The sequence below is a fragment of the Zootoca vivipara genome, chromosome 5, assembly GCF_963506605.1.
Source record: "Zootoca vivipara chromosome 5, rZooViv1.1, whole genome shotgun sequence".
Lineage (NCBI taxonomy): Eukaryota > Metazoa > Chordata > Lepidosauria > Squamata > Lacertidae > Zootoca > Zootoca vivipara.
In genome coordinates, this window is record NC_083280.1 from 16,588,473 (window position 1) to 16,605,540 (window position 17,068).

Consider the following 17,068-nt stretch of genomic DNA (forward strand, 5'->3'; position numbering starts at 1 on the left):
ACCTTGGTTCTCAAACTTAATCCGTTCTGGAAGTCCATTCCAAAACCAAACCGTTCCAAAACCAAGGCGTACTTTCCCATAGAAAGTAATGCAAAATGGATTTATCTGCTCCAGGCTTTTAAAAACAACCCCTAAAACAGGAATATAACATGAATTTTACTATCTATTGAGACCATTGGTCCATAAAATGAAAGCAATAAACAATGTACTACAGTCACATAATCAATCAATCAATCAATCAATCAGTAGCTGAACTGGGTTCCACACAGTCACAAAAACAACAACAAAAGCTGCAAAAAAACAAACAAACAAACAAACATAAAATAAATAGCAAAAACAGGCAGACCTCAGTGTAACACTCAAATTGGAAGTGTGGCACTCAAATCAGAAGCGTAACACTCAAAACAGAGCAAAAAAAGTTCGCAAACCGGAACACTTACTTCCCGGTTTGCAGTGTTTGGGTTCCAAGTTGTTTGAGAACCAATGCGTTTGAGAACCAAGGTACCACTGTAGTGTGTGTGTGTGTGTGACAGAGAGAGAGAGAGAGAGAGAGAGAGAGAGAGAGAGAGAGAGAGAGAGAGAGAGAGAACACTAGAGCAGTGGTAGGGAACAGGATCCAGCCAGCAAGTTGGATGTCTATCACTCCCCATCCCGTAAAAGTCAAGTCTGCAATGATCACAGAATCGTAGAGTTGAAAAGAACCCATCTCAGCTAAAACATCCATGACCGTCCAACCTCCCAGGTTCACCACTTCCCAAGGGAGACTGTTCTACTGCCAAACAGCTCTGTCACAAAGCAGTTAATCAGGTCCGGAAGTGCATTATGGTGCTTCCCATACTGCACATTAGAGTTATGTGTACAGTTCCACATTATTCAAACTGGTTTACCAGGGAGGTCTGCCAACCTTGTTTTCTTTGGGTTTTTAGAAGCACAGTTAAGACACTTTTGCTCTGCAAGGCTTTTGAGATGGTTGGTTGAATGTTTCCCCCACTCTCTACAGCTACTTTGATTATACATTGTGTTCTGAAACATTTTAATCTCAGTTCTGGCTGTTTCATTGTGATGTAATGGGTTGTTCTGGTTTTTAATATTTATGGTTTTAATATAATTCCATTGCCTTAAGAGCTGCCTTGTGAACCATCCTGAGGACTCTAATGGGCTGAAAGGTGAACCATAAATTTTAAAATGAAACAAACATAATAGATGGCTTTAAAAACACCACTGTTCATTTATAGGGCACTACCATTTGCATCCTTTTACAGCCATTTGATGCGGATTGTCAAACTGCTTAATTCACTCTCATTGCGAAGAACAAAGGAGTCTGCAATAAACTTTGCAGTGAGAATAAAAACAAGTATAGAATGAAAATGGCACATTCCTTTAAAAAAACAAAACACCCAGCAGTCAACATCCTACAAATAGAGCTTCACATGAGGGCAACTTTAATCTGGCATCTTTCTCAACCCTAAAACCCACAAACCCCGTGCTGTGAACAGTAGAAGCAGCTGCACCAAAGTAGCTTTAAGAGCAACCAAACAACACTGACAACCTTTTTGACAGCTTGACAACTTGGTATTAAATAATTTTGGCTGGGGAAAATACCCCCAAAACAACACACAGCTCTGAATTTGCTTCCCCCTAAAGACCAAATTATGAAAGGCTCCTCTCTTTTCTCCCATCACTTAAAAACTTCAGCCTGGATGTTACTCACTTATGCACGTACGACCGTCAGCATGAAGTTTGTATCCTGCATTGCATTCACAGTGGTAGGAACCCAGAGTGTTCACACAGCTCTGCTGGCAGCCTCCACTCCTTACTGCACATTCATCAATATCTAGAAAAGAAAAATAGGTGGTTGAGGTATTAAAGGCTTCAAAATCACCACAAAGTGATGTGCCAAATATGCAGCGATGGTTGCCTCGGGCTCACGTCATTCTTCCAGTGCAGCTATGAGGACTACAAAGCTTTTGCTTCTATTTTTCATTAACTACAGGCTGTTATGTCACTTTCTGTGCTGTGCTCGCTGTAACTTGAAGGAGTGTGTCAAACAATGGATTATGAAGTTATCTTGCTCCAATAACCCATAGTTCAAATGAAGCAAAGTTTAAGATCCAGACATAATGTTAAATGCGAGCAAAAGCAGCTGATTTCATCCCCTGTGGCTGTGAGGAGAGGGGAGAGTCTACAAGCCTGTAGCTTTTTTTATTTTGTACTCAATACTTTTCCTTGATCAAATTTATTTTTATTAGCAACTATATCTTACTAACTGACATAATTGTTTCAAGAGTTGTTGAAACTTTCAAATACTTTGATCCTAATACTGTCCACCCAAGCAAAGGTATATGTATACTCTAAGGTTGCCCAATTCAGGAGATTAAGACAATTACATGTGTATTGGGATAATTAATAATAATAATAATAATAATAATACCCTGTGGCTGTGAGGAGAGGGGAGAGTCTACAAGCCTGTAGCTTGCCACTGTTCCCATAATGGAAGAAAAACCACATTGTTTATTGTGAATGTAGCAAGTATATACACATATTTAGATTACTGCTCTGAGGTTAAAGATCTGGTGGGTTATTAATGTGTATATTTGATTTTCCTTTCTCCTGCCCTCTACTTCCCCAATCCCTCAGTCTCCTGGCCTGCCTTCTTAGCATCTGTGCATCGAATCACAGAATTGCAGAATTGGAAAGCACCCCAAGGGTCATCTAGTCCAATCCTCTGCAATGAGGGCATCTCAACTAGATCATACAAGACAGATGGCCATCCAACCTCTGCTGAAAAACCTCCAAGGAAGGAGAGTCTACCACCTCTCATGGGAGCCTGTTCCACTGTCGAATAGCTCTTGCTGATGTTTAGTCGGAATCTCCTTTCCTGTAATTTGGACCCATTGGTTTGCATCCTATCCTCCAGAATGGGAGAAGACAAGCTTGCTCCATCTTCCATGCGACTGCCCTTTAGATATTTGAAGATGGCTACCATGCCTCCTCTCGGTCTCCTCTTTACCATGCTAAACAGAGCCAAACTAGACATGCCCTTAAATGTACATAGCAGACACGAACAGGGGAGTCCCATTTTCACTGTGAAGACAGCAAGCAGGAATGGTTATCTCTTCACCGAGTTGGGGGTGATCCCTGCCATCCCTGTAGGGCTGGAAGCTTTAGGAAGCGAAATCCACATTGGCTCCTAGCTATGTGGGATTCAGAAAGGGAATCTCTATTCCAGAATCCCTAGGGGAATGAAGAGACAAGCCTCAACTTCCTATCATGGTGGAATTGGGCTCCTGTTTCCCCGTAATTAGTTAAGAAACCAAAAGATGTGCAGCAGGCAAAACGCAACAGCTCCCCTTCTTTCCAGGCACAATTTTGGCCTGTCTTTGAATTAGCTGGCTATTTCCCCTGTATCTTGGCCCGTGCCCTGCTGTGTCCTTTGGTAAACCCATTCTGTTCTCCTTCTCCTGGACTTCTAGAAACTTTCCATCTGTTTAGAGCACGTACTTTACTGCTCAACAGACACCATGACTTTTAATTCCACTGGGGCAAGACCTTCCTGCCTGCCTTTTTGTGATCCTCTATCCCCTGCAAATGCGAAAAGAGATTTGCTTTGCTGCTGACTTGAAGGAGCACATAAAGCCTAGGCCAGGAGTGACTGAAAATCAACAGGCTTCCGAGACGCACACTCCTGAGGATGAAGAAAGGCCCTCTTTATGTTTCCCACCCTCATAAAATTTTCTGTGAAGCTCTTTCTCTTTATCGCTCAGCTAGTATTCAGAAATAGGTGCTGCTCAAGTCAAAAGAGCCAATGTCTCCAAGCCAATTTCACAATATTGTAACGGTCTTTATTTGAACAATGCAAGAGGCAGAAGGGGAATATTAGGTGAATTCAAAAAATGTAGAGTAATAGTATTTACTGGATGGGGTGTGAGAGATTACTCCCCCCCCAAAAAAAACCCCCAATAAAAACAATTCTTTTAGCCGTCTGCCTTCCCATCACCCCCCAATTCCACCCAGGCTCTCTTTTTATCTCTACTTGGTATTAGCAGAAGGATTACAGGGTGGGGGAGGGGGCTTTCAACCAGTGCTTTACTATGTGAATCCCTGGTCACCACGAGAGGAGGATCAAGGATGTAATGCTTCTTCCACCACCATGAGAGGCAATGGATCACACACAGCTTTTGAAGTAAGGGCTGCTGAGCTAGGGACCAACAACAAGCTTCTGGCTACTGTGTATGTTCCTATTCATCTCCTGTTTTGTAATCTGAGCAACCTGTCAAAAACCGTGGAAAGAAAGAAAGAAAGAAAGAAAGAAAGAAAGAAAGAAAGAAAGAAAGAAAGAAAGAAAGAAAGAAAGAAAGAAAGAGAGCAGCCAGTGGCACTATCAAGGGTCATCTGCATCTTGTGGAGTCTGGTACCAAGGAAAGGTCAAGCAAGCTGTCCGTCAGGCAAGCTTGTTATATTATGGACCTTCTCACTAAAGGACTCTTGATAGGCTTCCAAGGAACCTTGGAAGTTGGCTTCATGCAGATGTGATGCTGAACTATGGCTTAGCTTTATGTGAACAGGCCTTGGGCTTATATAAGCCTCCTCTGACATGGTTCTGGGAGACTGGAAAGTCTCACTTCCATTACATAGCAACACAGAAAGTTGCCTCAAACTGCATCAAACCACTAGTTTATCTAGCTCAGTATCATCTATACTAACTGACAATGATTCTCCAGGTTTTCAGACGCAGTCTCAGTTTCATCCAGCACTCCATGGAGATTGATTCTGGGAATTCATATGTGCAAAGCAAGTTCTCCGGCACAGAGGCATGCCCCCCCCAAGTGATGTGTCATTGGTACGACAGGTCAACAGAAGAGGATGAGCATGAAGAGCACAGAGTTGCGTCACTGTAGGGACTGAAACAGAGCATCAGCTGAGAAAGCCCCACTGCCCCTCCAGGCTCTGGGGAGGGTCTCCTTGAGAGCCAGAGGCTTGATGAGCAGCTCAACCAAGCCCCACTGCCCCTCCGGCTCATGCCATATGTCGGCTGGGTCGGTCAACAGAGCCACGCAAGCCGGAGGGACAGCATGGCCTGGACAGCTGGTGGGTCGGGAAGCGGCACCTGCTGCTGCTCTACCCTGCATACCAGCTATTAGGCGGGAGGCCTCAGCAAAGCCCTGCTGTGCTTCCTGCTCACAAGGAGACCCTCCCCAGAACCCAAAGAGGAAGTCCTCTTTGAGCTCTGGGGAGGGTCTCCTCGCAATCCAGGAGGACTCTCCAGGGTCCTCCCCATTTCTGGGATCCACTTCTGGGTTCCCAGCACTGTACATGTGTGCAGTTGCATGCATATAGAGCAGGCATCCCCAAACTTCGGCCCTCCAGATGTTTTGGACTACAATTCCCATCATCCCTGACCACTGGTCCTCTTAGCTAGGGATCATGGGAGTTGTAGGCCAAAACATCTGGAGGGCCGCAGTTTGGGGATGCCTGATATAGAGCATGCAAAAATGGAGAGTTGCCTGTAGGTGTCTGTTGGCATAGTTACAAAGGAAGCCTATAGCAAACTGCATCCCAACTTTTACTTAATCAGCTCTCAGAATCAGTGCTAGGAATTACTTGCCAAATTCTAATCAAACCCTTCCCAGACATCATGCATTCCCCCTGTGATCCCTTAGCCTTTTGGGAAAGCTGATGGGTTGCTCTGACTGCCCCTCTCCACACATACAATTTTCCAGAAAGGACAGGGGTTACTGGAGAGGGTAGCATTATATCGACTTTTAAATGAAAACATCTGCTTATCCTATTTGCTTTCAAAACAATCTCTGCTTTTTATTTCTCTTTCATTATCTCTCGCTCTCTTTTCAATGCCGATATGCACTTAAAACCAACCTTGTAAAAATGGAAGAAGAAAAAAGTAGGGTAACATCTTGAAATAAGTCTTTGAAGAAAGGAGAACCTTGGCTTTTTCTGGCCTCAATTAAAGTTTTGACAAAGTTAACTGTTAATAACTTGCATGCAAAACTTGCCCATCTGAAGCCGATGCTGGAAACTGCTTCTGTTATTTTTAAAAACGGAAGATTGGCCTTTTTGCATTGCTTCCATGTCAGCGTCATACTCAGATGTGCTGTTGCATGGCGCTATACATGAGAAGTTTCATTTTTTGTGCAAGCTAGCCATCTGGAAGCATTTCTGCATTAGCAGATGTTGTTTTGAGATGCAAATAATAAACAGAACATATTCCCATACTCCTCATACATTACACAAAGGCGGGTGAAGTTCCTACATCTAAATTTTAGTATTATTCTATCATGCCACTTCCTCCATATCTTTCCACCATTAGGAAATTCCGAAGGGATTTTGTGTTCTGTTGTGCCATAGCACAGAGAAAGTGAAGCTGGGTTCCTCCAGAAGTTGTTGGGCTGTAGCTCCCAGCACCACCGACCATGTTGGCTGGATCTGATGGAAGCTGAATTCAAACAACATCTGGAGTTCACAACTGCTGGTATAGCGGGTTTACATTCCCCAGTGTTTCATCCATAAATTTACTATAATGGTTTGGCACCAGCTGCACTGAAATGAATGAAAACTGTCCTGGCAAAGCTTCTGGATGATCTGACAGCTCGAACTTTCTGCTCCTGAAGGACTAAGGAGCTTGGAATCTCCAAATCTGAATTATACACAACAAAAATGTAACCAAATGCCTTTTAAGTTTTGGGTTTTATTTCCCATCAAGTGTAGGAATCAATAATGCAATTAAAGGGAACAACAACATAATGAGAGTAATAGTAATAATAGTAGATATATATGAGCAAGAATACAGACTTGACATGAGTCAGCAGTGTGATGCAGCAGCTAAAAAAGCCAATGCAATTCTGGGCTGCATCAATAGGAGTATAGCATCTAGATCAAGGGAAGTAATAGTACCACTGTATTCTGCTCTGATCAGACCTCACCTGGAGTACTGTGTCCAGTTCTGGGCACCACAGTTCAAGAAGGATACTGACAAGCTGGAATGTGTCCAGAAGAGGGCAACCAAAATGGTCAAAGGCCTGGAAACGATGCCTTATGAGGAACGGCTTAAGGAGCTGGGTATGTTTAGCCTGGAGAAGAGAAGGTTAAGGGGTGATATGATGGCCATGTTCAAATATATAAAAGGATGTCATATGGAGGAGGGAGAAAGATTGTTTTCTGCTGCTCCAGAGAAGCGGACACGGAGCAATGGATTCAAACTTCAAGAAAGAAAATTCCACCTAAACATTAGGAAGAACTTCCTGACAGTAAGAGCTGTTCGACTGTGGAATTTGCTACCAAGGAGTGTGGTGGAGTCTCCTTCTTTACAGTTTATGGAGTTCAAAGGCTTTATTCATGCAGGAACAATTTACAACTATAGAATGGGCGAAATAGCAGGCATCTTTTCTGGGTAGAACAGTAAACAAAAATGCATTAGCTTTCTAAGGGGTGGATTTAATTTAAGCATAGAGGCTTACAAACAAGTGCTGGCTAAATTGCTACACAAACAGTGCCCTCTTGTGGTTTAAACTAACACATGCATTAAATAGAAGTTCAGGAGAAAGAAATGTCTTTGCTTTCCTCCAACAGACCAGTGGCCATGCAGGCTGGGGCTGCAAGGAGTTGTGGTCCAACAATATTTGGAGTATTCCATATTGGCTACCTCTGTTTTAGGGAGATCACTGCCTAACTGATCTGGCTGGTTTTCTGATGCAAAATTGTTGTAGGAAGATGAAATCCATCAGGTTTATGGGAATACACACATTGCTTCCTTCCAGCTGAAGGTGGGAAAAGCTCAGGGTGTGTGTGCACAAAAGAGCAAAAGAACAGAAGCAGGTTGTGAGACTGTAAGAGGGAAAACACAAAGAAACTGCTTTTGATGAGATCTGGGCAGCTGACTTATTTAGTAAGTGTGTTAAGCTGTTTGCTTCCACCTATGCTGAATATTGGTAAATAAAACCAACTGTTACAAAGATGCAGTGCACTTCCAGTAATCTTTCTTTCCAAACTCACTTCCCAAACCTGGGTAAACACTGGTCCTGAAATTTCTCCCTGCTCAGGCAAATAGGAAGTGTATAATAATATCTTAAAGAGTGAGTTTCCAAACTGGTGTTCTTAGGACCCTGGGAGTTCATGATGAAAGATTGGCATTGATAGACAAGTTATCCAGAAGAAAGCTTGCTCTTCGCTCTAAACTTTCCCCTGTGATGCTCAAATGCAAAGGAGCACTGGGCACATTCTAGGCTACGGTCAGTTTCTGCAGGGCACTAGCTAGGTCTAGTCAGTGACCTGTAGAAAATCAGAGCAAGCCACAGAAGACAGCTCAGAATAATCTGCAACATTTAGGCCATGGTTGACATAGAAGGTTTCTTCGGGAGACAAATGGCTCTGAGCAGTCGGGAAAGTTGAAAAACCACTGGCCTACAGTTTCATAAGTCAAAACCAAGTGCTGTCAAATAAATGGTAAAAGGTAAAGCATCTGTACGATCAAGCATACCTAGTTAAAGAGTTTCAGAGCACTTTGGCAACAACAACTAAAGTATCCCCAAATCGGGTAACATCTTATTATTATTATGGGAAACTGAGAGTTTATTTTTTTAAAAGAAAGGTAGGATGATTCATGAAGTGTGGAGGTTGGTGATGTTCTCACATGGCTGTTCACAAACACCACCTCTCTTCCGCATGCTAGATAATAAAGAAACAAAAATGGCACGTCATTAACTGGAAAAGTGATCTTTTCCAGCACATCAGAGCTGTAGATAAAAATCCAACTGAACAAAAGCCACAGTGCAATCATCTGCACTTGATTTGGCAGCAGATGTAAACCACTTCTCAAGAAATTGGTAGCACTGATGCAATAAGAGCTATTTGGCTTTAGGGTGTTCAGTTTTTTGTTTTTACTTAGTAGGGCCAATTATCCCTCTGACCCAAAAACTAAGGGTCAGGGAGAAATTCCATTCAATTCACATTGAAAGCCAAATCTATCAAATTCACACTTTATGAAACAATAGGAGAATTGAAACAAAGTCATCCTTTGAAATTCACCACTTATCCAGATTTTGCAATGCAGTTATCCAACCAACCAATGTTTACAAAAGTGTGTATACTAGGGGAAAGTGTGCAGAAAAATCAACATCGTACATGCAAACACATAAAAATGCATTACATTTGTAGCAAAATTTATTTATTATGACAAATTCAAACCAGAATGCTTCCTAATTTTCATAGAATCATAGAGTTGGAATGGAACCCCAAGGGTCATCTAGTCCAACCCCCTGCAATGCAGGAATCTCAGCTAAAGCATCCATGACAGATGGTCATCCAGTCCCTGTTTAAAAACCCTCAAGGAATAAAAGTCCACAACCCCCCGAAGAAACTGGTTAAAAAGAAAGAAAGATCAAATTGCAGAAGAAATGTGGAGAACTAAATTTAAGATGAAAAATGAGAAAAATGAGAAATTAAGAGAACCAAAATGGACACATCCTTCCCATAATTCACAGCATGGCAAGCAGCAGGCTCTCTAAATATTTTCCTAGGTCTGTTTCCATTGCATGATGTCTTTGGGCCAAACGAAATGCTATGAGAAATATGTGGTTTCATTCCATGTTTCCCCTTTGAGACCATGGCACACAGGTAGAGGAGATTAAACAGTACTGATCAGTTTGTGTTATCATATGTATAAGCTTGTTTTATTTTGTGATCAATTTTGTTTGGTTTTGACATCTCACATGAACTGCTTAGAGACTATACATATTAAGCGGCATGAAAATTCCTAAATAAATTTAATAGTTGCTGCTATTCACTCTCTTGCAGACACTACTGTTGAGCTAAAAAGCAGCTCGCCCCCCACCCTGCCCCTTGGGTGAATAACAGCTTTAGGGAGGAATGGATTAAGCCGTGCCACAGTCCCAATCCTGAATGAGCAGCCCTGCACCTTTTATTTCATTTTTAAAAGGGGAAACAAATCTTGTGCGTTTATCAATTTGGGTGCTGTCTTACAAACATGTGGGGATATATGAAGAGCACCCACCAGGGAACGAGCCCTGGAAAGCTTACATCTCCATGCTGTTCTTTTATTTAATGATTTTAATTAGATTTAATTAGATTTATATACTGCCCTTCATCAAAAGATCTCACGGCTGTTCAAACTGCAAGTTTTTACAAATGCAAGTCTTTGCTTTACAGTGCTTGCTACTTGAAACAATGGTCTAGCCATGGGAAAGATGCTTGCTGTGTAAAGTATGGTCCAGCAATTTGATGCTCCTGACTGAACCTTCTGAAAAAGAGGTAAAGAACCCGCAACCTGAATTTCATCCAGCCCCACACTACAGGTACCACCTCAGCTTCCCTGCCATGTTGTGCTCACTCCTCTTAATTCCAAATTATTGATGAATCCCTTCCCCTCAACCTCAAATTAAGTCATTGCTCTTCAGTTTTCCCGCACAGCAAGCATGTCATCAAATGCAGCAAGCTCTCCTTTGAAGTGTTGCAGTAAATAGTTTGATTTTGGCCGATACTGAGATTTTTCCAGTAAACAAACACACAAACTCAAGAAAGTGCCACGGTTATTTGTGAACTGGGACTTCAATATCTTGCTCTCAGCAAGACGTGACAGTTTGTTGGGGGGGGACTATGCTGGGGGTGTGGAGGAGGGAAGCAGAGGGAAATGTCTGATCTTTTGAAAACCTCTGCATTTCTACAGCAGCTAGACAGATGTGTTTTTGCCAAGCTCAGTGAGGGGCTTTCCTCAGCTCAGCAGCTTTCCTTCCCACCATGCAATGGCACAGTAGGCAGGCCACACAACAGAGGTATGCTCATGCAAATACCTTCGTAAGCTAACGTGCATGCCCTACTTCACAGGTCTGCTTTGCAGATTACTATCTACGTCGAAGAAAAATTTTGGTTCAAAATTGGGAAAGGAGTACAACAAGGCTGTATATTGTCTCCCTGCTTATTTAACTTATATGCAGAATTCATCATGAGAAAGGCTGGACTGGATGAATCCCAAGCCAGAATTAAGATTTCCGGAAGAAATATCAACAACCTCAGATATGCAGATGACACAACCTTGATGACAGAAAGTGAGGAGGAATTAAAGAACCTTTTAATGAGGGTGAAAGAGGAGAGCGCAAAATATGGTCTGGAGCTCAACATCAAAAAAACAAGATCATGGCCACTGGTCCCATCACCTCCTGGCAAATAGAAGGGGAAGAAATGGAGGCAGTGAGAGATTTTACTTTCTTGGGTTCCATGATCACTGCAGATGGTGACAGCAGTCATGAAATCAAAAGGTCCGTATAGTTAAAGCTATGGTTTTCCCAGTAGTGATGTATTGAAGTAAGAGCTGGACCATAAAGAAGGCTGATCGCCGAAGAATTGATGCTTTTGAATTATGGTGCTGGAGGAGACTCTTGAGAGTCCCATGGACTGCAACAAGATCAAACCTATCCACCCTGAAGGAAATCATCCCTGAGTGCTCAGTGGAAGGACAGATCCTGAAGCCGAGGCTCCAATACTTTGGCCACCTCATGAGAAGAGAAGACTCCCTGGAAAAGACCCTGATGTTGGGAAAGATTGAGGGCGCAAGGAGAAGGGGATGACAGAGGACAAGATGGTTGGACAGTGTTCTCGAAGCTACGAACTTGAGTTTGACCAAACTGCGGGAGGCAGTGGAAGACAGGAGTGCCTGGTGTGCTCTGGTCCATGGGGTCACAAAGAGTTGGACATGACTGAACGACTAAACAATCTACGTCGAAGAAAAACATAATGTGTGCATTGCATGGATGCATGGCAATGGAGCACTTTATTTGATGCATGTTCAGGGATAAGGGAGCCACCGTGTGCATCAGCTTCTGGTTCATGGCTGTGTGAATGATGAGACACTTGTTCTGGCATGCATGTTGCAAGTTCTGATGGCGAAGTGAAAGAACCCAACAGAGCCCTCTGTAAATAGGTTCAGCAGGTAAGAGTAACCTTTATTCTCAATGCTCAACGTCAACAGAAGCAGTGACCACACTGGTATCCAACTCAATCGTCTCCCCCAAGCTAAAGGACCATCTCTTCAATGTGAACTTCTCTGCACACGCTGAGATTATCTTTGGATACTCTCTTGGCTGGGTGCAAATTTAGAATGTAAAGGCCACAGAAGGAAGGCAGCTGAAACTACAATAATCCACAAAACTGCTATATGGCATGGTGTGCAGTTTGCCTTGATTTTAAACTATAAACTACAACCTTCATTGTTATGGGTTGGGGGCTGAATTATATGATCTATTGGAGTTCCCCAAACATGTGCTTCTGGCTATTAAAAAAGGGGATCTGGAGAAGAGGTCTGCTAAATAGTCAAACCAGGTTTTCTTTGTTTTTGTTTTTTGCCTTGTTTACTGCCCAACTTCCCGGCTTCCGGTGGGCATCTGGTTGGACACTGAGAACAGGTTTTTTTAAAGTGTTGATGTTGTTTGAATCACATTCTCATTCATATCCTACACTGTGTGATAACCACAATGCAGAATTTAAGATTGTCTTGTGATGCCCCTACCAAGAACTTGCAAACCTGTACAGATGATTCACCTGTAGTTTAGAATAGGCTGATTTTTATTAATACATTGACAGAGAAAAATAAATTCTAATTATACATTCAGAATTGCCCATTAGCTGCTGGGCTGTCTTTTTAGAAACAACGTCCCGAATGGTTGAGATTCTCAAAGTATGAGTGGCTGGAGCAGGAATACAATGGTATTAATTCAAAGTCAAGTAGTGGAGGATAGCAGCCATGCAAACCCTTCCCAGCACATTTCCCGTCTTTCAAAATGAATAGCCATTTATTCTTGACAACTGCAAAGTGTATTCCTATAATTGCAGAGATAATAGCCCAGCTGATTACATCCATTTGTCAATGGTAACAACTCTTCTTCCCCCCCCCCAAAAAAAACAAACAAATTATTGCCACTTAGGAAAGTGGAAATGTTGACATTCTCCATAACTCGCATTCAAAAACAATTTGTACGTGTACAAAATGGCTGGTATAATAGTTATGGAAATCTATCGGAGCTTTCCAGTATAGGAAGTGCTGTTCTTTTAATTACCGTAAGAAAAAATATATATAAACACTCTGCTCAGTCTGAAGGACAAACAATCCCAGCTGGACACAGTTGCAGAAACTGTGATGGTAAACTGCCAAGGCATAGGTAGGCAAACTAAGGCCTGGGGGCAGGATCCGGCCCAATCGCCTTCTAAATCTGGCCTGTGGACAGTCTGGGAATCAGCATGTTTTTACATGAGTAGATCATAGAATCATAGAGTTGGAAGAGACCACAAGGGCCATCCAGTCCAACCCCCTGCCGAGTAGGAAACACCATCAAAGCATTCTTGACATATGCCCGTCAAGCCTCTGCTTAAAGACCTCCAAAGAAGGAGACTCCACCACACTCCTTGGTAGCAAATTCCACTGCCGAACAGTTCTTACTGTCAGGAAGTTCTTCCTAATGTTTAGGTGGAATCTTCTTTCTTGTAGTTGGAATCCATTGCTCCGTGTCCGCTTCTCTGGAGCAGCAGAAAACAACCTTTCTCCCTCCTCTATATGACATCCCTTTATATATTTGAACATGGCTATCATATCACCCCTTAACCTTCTCTTCTCCAGGCTAAACATACCCAGCTCCCTAAGCCGTTCCTCATAAGGCATCGTTTCCAGGCCTTTAACCATTTTGGTTGCCCTCTTCTGGACACGTTCCAGCTTGTCAGTATCCTACTTGAACTGTGGTGCCCAGAACTGGACACAGTACTCCAGGTGAGGTCTGGAGGGGATACCATTTTAAATTTTTATTTAAAATGCAGCTCTGGGTTATTTATGGGGACTTCCTGGTGTTTTTACATGAGTAGAATGTGTGCTTTTATTTAAAACGCATCTTTGGGTTATTTGTGGGGCATGGTAATTTGTTTATTTCCCCCACCCTTCAAAATATAGTCCGGCCCCCCACAAGGTCTGAGGGACAGTGGACCGGCCCCCTGCTGAAAAATTTGCTGACCCCTGCACCAAGGTTTCATATGCCAATTCAGTGTAGGGGGGGGGCGTATCTCCAGAGGGCCAAAAAGTAGGGTAGATTTTAAATATATAAATAAAAAAAACCATGGAACCAGTACCAGTGCGTTTGATGGGGTGGACCGACCCTCCGAACACCTGCATTGCTGCTGCTTATCTGCACAGGGTTGGGGGTAGAGTGCTGGCAAGGCCAGGGCTGTGTTGGGTGCACAGCAGGCCCAACACAACACTGCTTCTGGTGCACCCACATAGCTCTGACCTCACTGCCACCCTGTGCATGCAAGAAGCAGTAGAATTAGCACATGTGCCAATACCGCATTGGACTACAGACCTTCTGCCTCCCCCCCCCCAAATCAATCAAACAAATAAATAAAAATACTTAACTGACCAGTCGTGTTGCAGATAGCTCGGTTCTGCCCCCACACCAACATAAATCCTGCCCCCACCCCAACACAAATCCTGGCTATGCCCATGTGGAGGTATGATCTTATTATGAAAGTGCGCCTCCTTGCCCACATCCTCTTTACCAGTTTCTTGCAGACTTGTAAGATATTGCTCAGAAGTCCCTCCCAATGCAACAAGAGACTAAGACAGGTTTGCAAACCCCAGTAGACCTGTTGGCAAGGTTGCCCTCTACCTGCCCCAACTTCAAGTGACCATCCAGCAGAAAGACACGCCAATGAGCGCAGACATTTTAGCCCTCTTCAAGAATTTTATATTAGAAGTTCAATTCAGTATGGAGATAGGAAGGGGATACCATGCATGAGCAGGCTAGCCCCACCCCATAGGTGCATATTAGACATGCCCCACCCCCTAGCTGATGTGCCGTTGCTGTCAGTCAACCAGGGTGTGCCTTCCCATGGAGGAAGCACATCTATTAATACACATGCAGGGTCTCCTTCAGACTGATTCTGATTGCATGTCACGTGGGGAACATGCTCAACATGTTCCATCATCATTCTAAGGGCTAGCCTGTTCATGCATGAAAACCCCTATATCCAGCATAGGCAACCTTGGCTTGCCAGGTGTTTTGGAACTACAGCTCCCATGATCCCTAGCTAACAGGTCCAGTGGTCAGGGATCATGGGAGTTGTAGTTCCAAAAACATCTGGAGAGCCAAGGTTGCCTATGCCTGCCCTATATGTATTCATGCTGAATGCCTGAATAGTGATTTTGCATGCAACATAAGCACTTATAGAATATTTTAGATTATTATTATTATTATTATTATTATTATTATTATTATTATTATTTATACCCCACCCTTCCCAGCCAAAACCGAGCTCAGAGCGGCTTACATCAAATGTATAAAACATTAGCATAAAATCAGACAATCAATTAAAATACATCCTAAAATCAGATCAGGATCAGAATAAAATCCAATCAGATGGCAACCCGCAGATTAGGGTTGGGGACCTTAAATACTCACCAATATTTAAGTTTGTGGAGGCAGTGAGAGATTTTACTTTCTTGGGTTCCATGATCACTGCAGATGGTGACAGCAGTCACGAAATTAAAAGACGCCTGCTTCTTGAGAGAAAAGCAATGACAAACCTAGACAGCATTTTAAAAAGCAGAGACATCACCTTGCCGACAAAGGTCCATATAGTTAAAGCTATGGTTTTCCCAGTAGTGATGTATGGAAGTGAGAGCTGGACCATAAAGAAGGCTGATCGCCGAAGAATTGATGCTTTTGAATTATGGTGCTGGAGGAGACTCTTGAGAGTCCCATGGACTGCAAGAAGATCAAACCTATCCATTCTGAAGGAAATCAGCCCCGAGTGCTCATTGGAAGGACAGATCCTGAAGCTGAGGCTACAATACTTTGGCCACCTCATGAGAAGAGAAGACTCCCTGGAAAAGACCCTGATGTTGGGAAAGATGGAGGGCACTAGGAGAAGGGGACGACAGAGGATGAGATGGTTGGACAGTGTTCTCGAAGCTACCAACATGACCAAACTGCGGGAGGCAGTGCAAGACAGGAGTGCCTGGTGTGCTCTGGTCCATGGGGTCATGAAGAGTCGGGCACGACTAAACAACTAAACAACAACAACAAAACTTATATGGGCCTGTGAGAAAAATTGGGAGACCACTGTCATGCAAGTTCTTATGAAAGGGGGAGGGGGAGTTAGACTGAACCCTGACCAAAGGCCTGGCGGAATAGCAGGCCCTGCGGAAAGATGTCAAATCCCGCAGGGCCCTGGTCTCTTGTGACAAGAGTGTTTCACCAGGCCGGGGCCACGGCCGAAAAGGCCTTGGCTCCGGTCAAGGCCAGTCTGATCTCCTTGAGGCTTGAGAGATTAGCTTAACTGTTTATCAATAGCTCCTCCCATGACAAGTGAACAATTATAACATAAAATTCAAGACTAATGATGACATTCCTGAAAGAAAAGGCTACACTGTGAGGAATTCAACTTGTGGTGCATTTACCTTAGTTTGCCATGATTTGAGGGGAATCGATGCAGAACTACAATCTCACATTGCTACATCAAATGACTGTTATTCAGTGCAGTTTCATGAGTACTATGATTTAGCAGAACTGACAAAGGGCAGGAAAGGTTTCTCCAGCATGTTAACAGAGTAAATTAAGTGGACAACATAGCTCCACATGAGAGAGAAACTGACAAAAACTGGTTGAACGACCTTCCCTTTTTTAAATTGCAGGTTTTAATGTTCTACTGTTTTACCATCGCATACGTAAAAGCCACCTTGAGAATGAAGTTGAAAGGCGAGGTAGAAGTTTTAAAATATATAACAGAATGGTGGCTTTATTTGAAATTCATGCACTGATAGAAGGTAAGCTTGCCTCACAATGCACCATTCATCTTATCCTTAGCCTTTTAATTATTCAGTGCTAATCAATATGTGTTTCAACCCTTTTAATTGTGAGTCATTAATGGCATTTATTTACATCTATTCACAGGCTGAAAAGGTACCTTCTCAATTTAACAGTTTGCCATGGCCATTCTAAATTTCAAGGTACAGTGTACTTTGGGTAAATTCAGAGGATCGTGAATTGAGTTGTGGCTACTT

The 17,068-nt window shown here is 43.0% G+C and overlaps 1 protein-coding gene across 1 annotated transcript in view; it reads right to left on the reverse strand.

The window, feature by feature from the left end:
- Positions 1-17,068, reverse strand: part of LOC118093937 (multiple epidermal growth factor-like domains protein 6) — a 198,179-nt gene that overhangs the window by 82,890 nt on the left and 98,221 nt on the right. Inside the window, exon 5 of the mRNA XM_060274215.1 lies at positions 1,712-1,870. Within this exon, the coding sequence (XP_060130198.1) occupies positions 1,712-1,870 (159 nt within the window). The remainder of the gene's footprint in view (positions 1-1,711; positions 1,871-17,068) is intronic.